The sequence below is a fragment of the Asparagus officinalis genome, chromosome 6, assembly GCF_001876935.1.
Source record: "Asparagus officinalis chromosome 6, Aspof.V1, whole genome shotgun sequence".
NCBI lineage: Eukaryota > Viridiplantae > Streptophyta > Magnoliopsida > Asparagales > Asparagaceae > Asparagus > Asparagus officinalis.
Genome location: NC_033799.1, coordinates 6,772,392 through 6,779,071, shown reverse-complemented (window position 1 = coordinate 6,779,071; position 6,680 = coordinate 6,772,392). Strand labels below are relative to the sequence as shown.

The following is a 6,680-nucleotide window of genomic DNA, read 5'->3' as shown; positions in this document are numbered from 1 at the left end:
CGAGAGTTGAGTGGTTCCTCTTGTAGTTCTCACTGATATATAGTGAATTTCTCGTATTATTGCCATGTGGACGTAAGTCGAAGTTGGTCGATCGAACCACGTAAATCTCGGTGTTCTTTTTTTTTTATTGTAGTTGTTCTATCTTATTGATTGGGGTTGACTTCCGAGTTGCGCATATCGTGGTAGGCGGGAAGACTGAAATTCCCCCAACATTATTTTCCTTAATTGGCCTTTCCAACCCAACACTCACAAGTAGGCGCAATGTGAAAAACAACTGATTTAAGCATTAATAGCGAAGACATGAGATAAGTCACACTGAAAAGATAGGTAGATGTATAAAAGGATAAATATGTTTGGAGTACTTGTAACTCAAATAATATGATCAATCTTTTTGAATCAAATGGGTCCGCTGAGAGTAAATAGGTACTTTTAGTCCATTGGCATTTTCAACCCCACTATAAAAGAGGAAGTACTACTCCTTTGAATAACATCTGCCTAGAGTATCAAAGAGTCATTTTTAGGACTTTGAAGCAACACATCCTACTTCATTATTCTACTCATAATTACTCAAAAAAAAAAAAAGGATTTGCTTGTGTATCTTAATTAGCTCCAAGGCAACAATGAGTGGCTCATCCGATCTCATCCCCATCGTGAGCAAAATATTTTGCTCTTCTTCTCTAACAACGCTGACGGTCAGAAAGAGGCCTCGTGTTGTGAACGGGGGAGGCTTTGCGGTCACAGATCGCCGTCCGAAGACTATTTTCACCGTGGACGGTTGCGGCGTCATTGGTAGCAAGGGCCAGTTGCTGGTGAGAGATGAAGATGGAGCTTCAATACTCAGAATTCAGAAGAAGGTAATTAAAATGCAATACCCATTTCATATTATTATTGATGGAATTTGTATCATCTTTGCTTTTCTAATGACAATACAACGATGGTCTATTATTCAATAAACTAATGTGATTCACTGGCGATCTAATTGGTAAAAACTTAAAATTGTCCTCAAATTAAAGTACAACAAAACAAATCTGTAACTAACTCATTTACGAGCGTGTCTATTGAGCTGGAAGTCTGAAATTTTTAGGGTGGTGTAGTCCAAGCTCTGAGCACCGGCCATCAATGGAAAGGATTTGCTGACAATCAAGGCACAAACAAGTTGGTGTTTAGTCTCAAAGAGTCAAGAGCATGTTTTGCTAAAAACGAGAGGATCAGGATCTGCACTGAGCCTAGGAGCAGCCACAGAGACTGGGATTATGAAGTTCATGGATCGTTTCCAGATAAAGATTGCAGCATCAATGATCGTAGAGGCGCCATTGTCGCCGAGGTATGCAAAATGTGGGATTAAATTGCGGTACAATTAAACAGCTGCAACTGCGAGTATAATCTTTTGTACTAAAGCAATCATGTTAGCTTTTATTAACAGAGAGTTTATTAGTCAGAAAAACTTCCTAGGATAAGGTTATTACTTAGTAAATCTTGCATGATGCGGTTGTGCTTTTGTATGGGAGTTGCAGGTAATTGTGAGCGAGATGATGGAGAGCAAAGAAATCTATCAATTGATAGTGCGGCCGGGATATGACCAAGCGTTTGTTGTTGGAGTGATTGCGGTTCTTGACAGCATTCATGGAGAGTCCACAAGCTGTTGACTGTATAAAATCAGAAGACTTAATGTACTGAAACTGGCAAACTCTATGTGACTAAGACTTAATTTGTAAGATGATTAGCTAGTTAAGATGGTTGGTTGTTTATTATTAATTTGGTAAGCAGTTGTGATTTGTTTTAGATGGAACGAGCAACATTGGTCCGCGTGCGCTGCCGTAGCATTTGCATAAAAAAAACCAAAATTAATAGTTTAAATATTTGGTTTAAAAATATACTATACATCTAACTACTTTGAACAAAAATATAACAGCTCAGCACACAGTGGCGGACCCACCCTTGTTCAAAGTGGTTCACTTGAACCACCTCATACAAAAGTTCTCTATAGCCTAGTGGTATTGCAGTTGGTAACATTTTGTAAGAGGTCTGGAGTTCAAACCATCCAGCCTTCGAAAATTTCTCTTTTAGGCTTCTTTCCTTTTACCTCCCCTCTATTCTTCTTCTTCTTCTTCTTCTTCTTCTTCTTCTTCTTCTTCTTTTTCTTCTTTTCCTTTCATTTTATCCCTTTGTTCTGTCTACCTCTTTAAGGCATTCTATAAATATTTTTGTTTCTTATATATATAAGTCAAATCATTGTTTAAAAATGATTGTTTTTCTCTTTAATAACCCTTCAATTCCTTCATTTTTTTCCCACCTGCTATTATTTGAGAAAAAAATTTAGTGTATATTTTGAACCACCACCAAAAATGTTGTAGATCCGCCACTGTCAGCACACACATCAGCTCTAAATTCAATTATTTCGAACATGTTGAATCTTAGGTGATTTATAAAGTTGATGGGTCTTAAAGGCAATGGTGGCAAAAACTTTGGGTAAAAAGTCTTTTTTCAGAAAGTGAAAGGATTTAAAAATAAATGAAGTTAGAACTTTGATTTATAGGCCAAAAACATTACTACTGTTTGCATTGCTACGACATTAGCGAGAAAAAAAAACATCTAAGATTTAATGGTTAAAATATTTGATTACATGATGCCTAATCACCTAAAAATATGTAGCTACGAAGCTAGACAGATCTTTTTTTTAAGAGGGTTTTCTATATTAGTCTCTTAAACCTTTCATAATTTGAAATTAGTCTCGCAAATCAATGAAATTGTCATTGGGTTCGCAAATTCTAATGTTATTTGCCCTCAAATCATTGAAATCATAAGTAGGTCCCCGTAGTTCTCATAATTTTTTTTTTAAAATCAGTCTCTGTAACTGTTGCTTCTACCCTAGAGTTTAGAGACCAATTTCTAAGTAACTAAAGAATCGAGGGATATAATAGCTATTCTACTGATTTGAGGGACTAGTTTCTAAATAAGTTAAAAATTACATGACCTAAATGCATTTTTCATGATTTGAGGTATTAATTTCAAAATATGAAAGATTTAAGGAACTAATATTTTAAAAAAAATATTTAAGTAGGTGGGCTTCATAATAAATGAGTTAAACTTTGGGTTTATTTAAAAAAATAGAAGAAAAATAGAAAGTAAAAAAAAAACTTTTTCTAAGTGGGCGTGTTTCAAAATAAATGGAATAGAGCTTTGGGTTTTTAAGTAAATAATGGAAAATTTGGGGAGGAATGCTTCAAGAATCTAAGCTGTGGCCCTTGATGATTGAATTATAGTCATACTATCTGAGCTAGTGAGCTATACAGGTTCGATGTTGTATTGATCTTTTTATTAAAAGTTATTTGGAACGAACAGTAGTTTGGAGGAAAATGAGAGAGATCTTCCCTGGTTCTGTGAGTTCATTGCATGAATGAACAGTGACTTTGTAAAGGAAAACATCGATAAGTTTAGTAGATTGTATAAGATAAATATAAATTAAACTGAATTTTGTGTGAATTAAGAATATAATGATATTTGTATTTGGAATAAAATAGTAATCATTCCCGAGTAAATGCATGGTTGTATTGTGTAATTTGTTGGTATAGGAAATCAGCTCCGCCCTAAAGTTTACAGACTTTAAAGTTGGATTGAGGACCATCCAAATGTTTAAATTATTAGGAAATTAATTCCAACTTTTTGTTGAAACTCACCACTCTTTCTCAAGAGCGTATGACATGCCAACCGATCAAGTGTTTAGCTGTTCATAATCATGAAAAAGGATTAATATAGTGTTTAAATGATAATTATTCCAATGTTTATTTTTCATAATTATGAACAGCTAAATACTATAGGGTTAATTGCAAATAGATCTCATGTAGTATCGATCAAGTGTGGATGGACTCCGAAAATGTTGTAGGCGGAAAGACCCTCTATTGGTGATAGTAGACCCCAAATTACTATTATTATTAGTCTGACTAGGAAATTTCTTCACGTTCTTTATGATCACGGTATCAAACCTCCGGTCAAAATTATTAATTTTTTGCTCTTAAATATAAGAACAAGTTCACTAAGAGTGTCTATGGGCACTTGAGCTAATACACGGGGAGGGTCTATCCGCACAAATAGAATTACAAGAGATCCATCTAAAATTAGGCAATACTGCATGAAGTCTATTCGCAATTAGCTCAATATTTTAATTAGTAAATACCAATACAACGAGCATACTGCATCAATGCCATTATCGACTTTAAATATAGCATTTCAAATATTGTGCTACTATATAATATTTACTAGAATACATAGTGTTTTCTACTTCATCTCCTGCTCTTTCATGGTAGAGTCTCTATAATATATTTTCCCCTATATAAAAAATTGAAGAAACGGCGAAGAAGAACATGAAATTTGAAGTGCACGGGTATGATTACGGGTTGGTCGAACGACAGCATAGGCCCGATCGACTGATAGACTGTAGGATTACAGGGTCTGAAACCCTGTTATGGTCGTTCGACCTAACGAGTTTGACCGGTCGACTAAAAACCTGGTCGGTCGACCGAACGCTTATGGTCGGTCGACCGAAAGCGTGCACAATTACAGGACTGGAATTTGTCTTTCTAGCCGGTCGACCGCATGGCTATGTCCGGTCAACAGCGAACCGGTTATGGGCCAGTTCGGTTTTCCCAGTTAGATTTGGTTTGTGTTTTGATATAAATTAAAATACGATTTAGGGTTTCTTAAGCAGAGAAATGAGAAACTTTTGAGCACTTTGAGAGAGAGATATTGTGAGGGAGTTAAGAGCTTTGGTTAGGATTATTTTTGAGTGGTTTTGTGAGTTATAACTCGTTGTATTTCTCCTTGTGGACATAGGTGAAATCTCCCCATCCTCTCCCCGTGGACATAGGCAATTGCTGAACCACGTAAATATCTGTGTTTGGCTAGATTTGTATCGTATTTGGTGGATTGCACTCGTGATTTGATTTGGTTCTCTTCTCTCGGGTCTTATCGATTCCTTTGGTGTGCGAGCACGCTTCCGCAAAGGCACGCAACAATTAGTATCAGAGCCCAGATTTGAGATCTAGGGTTTTGGCATTAGGTGGAGGGAGATTCATTGTGGAAGCTTAGTTCTTAAAGTTCTAGGCTTCGATAGATATAGCATTGTGGAGTTGTCGTTGGAGATCTCGCTTTCTTCGTGTAGTTAGGAGATCGTGTTGAAGTCTTATCTAGGATTTAGTTGGGTAATTTCTTAATTTCTTTTAAAGTTTGAATCTTTCTTTACATTTTAGAATGGATTGCAATAGGAGAAGAAGTTGGTGAAAACAGCAAGACGATAGCGAGTATAGTTCAGGTTGGATTTCAAAACACTAAAATTAGTATGGTGAAGTATGACGAAAAAATCAATTTTGGTTTGTGGATGAGCGACGTACAGGACACTCTAAATGCTCAAAATTTAGAAGAGACCATTCTAGTCCATGAGAGGCCATCGAAATACGATGAGACGATATGGAACAAGATGAATAGGAACGCTTATGGGGTGATCAGGACTTGTTTGGAATAAGAGCTAAAGTACGATGTGATTGGAGTGACGTTTACGATAAAGATGTGAGAGATTCTTAACAACAAGTACCTTATGAAGAGTGTTGAGAATCGATTGCACTTACTGCGGAGATTATTCAGATTCCAAATGTCCAGGGGCACCTCACTTGTGGCTCATGTGAACGGCAATACAAAGTTATTGTCGGATTTGGCGAACATGGATGAGAAGATAAGACGAGTACAATGCAGTTATCTTGTTAGGCTCCTTACCTGATGAGGAGTATGATACCTTCGTGCTCGCTTTGTTGAACGGGAGATCTTTCATCACTTACAGTGAAGTGGCTAACGCATTGACGAACTACGATTTGAGGAGGAAGGACAAAGAGACTTCTCGTGCTAGCACTTCAGGAGAGGCCTTGTTGATAAAAGGTAGAAGTTCATATCCGAGAGGTGGTAATAGGAACAGGTCAAAGTCAAGGGGCCACCACTAGTTAGCGAAGAACCAGTGTGCATTCTGCAAGAAACAAGGACATTGAAAGAGAGGTTCCCCCAAGCTCAAGGAGAAGGAGAATAGCAAGAAGAATGGTCCAAAGACCAATAAGGTGAACATCACGAGAGGTGATGATTCGATGATTCGTACTTTTCTCTATTGATTACTTCAGAGGTGAACCATATAGATGCATCTGATTGGATGCTTGATTCTGGTGCTACTTATCATGTGACTCCCCGACGAGATTAATTTGTATCATTTGATAAACTCGATGGGGGCGTAGTAGTCATAAAAAATGATCAATCATGTGGTATTTGTGGGATAGGTATCGTCAGGATTTGAATGCACGATGGAGTAGTTCGTGAATTGAATGAAGTGACATTTGTTCTTCAGTTGAAAAAGAATCTTATTTCAGTTAGAGTTTTGGAGGCGAAGGGATTCAAGGTGACCTTTGAGAACACTATAACGAATGTTACTAAGGGATCTTTGATGGTGATGAAGGGAGTCCGTAGTAGGAATTTGTATTATCTAAAGGGGATCATCAAGATTGGTCAGGTAGCTTCAGCTATTTTAAAGGCGGACACGAATAGGCTTGGGCACTATAGGCTGGGGCATACAGGTGAAAAGACACTACAAACTTTGTGCAAACATGGACTATTAAAGGGAGCAAAGAGTGGGAAAGTTGAATTCTGTG

At 37.1% G+C, this 6,680-nt stretch overlaps 1 protein-coding gene across 1 annotated transcript; it reads left to right on the top strand.

Moving 5' to 3' along the window:
- Window positions 220-1,755, top strand: LOC109845633 (protein LURP-one-related 6-like). Its single transcript, XM_020414901.1, has 3 exons — window positions 220-854; window positions 1,085-1,324; window positions 1,515-1,755. Exons 1-3 carry the CDS (start codon window positions 621-623, stop codon window positions 1,644-1,646), a joined length of 606 nt encoding a protein of 201 aa, XP_020270490.1. The 5' UTR covers window positions 220-620; the 3' UTR covers window positions 1,647-1,755.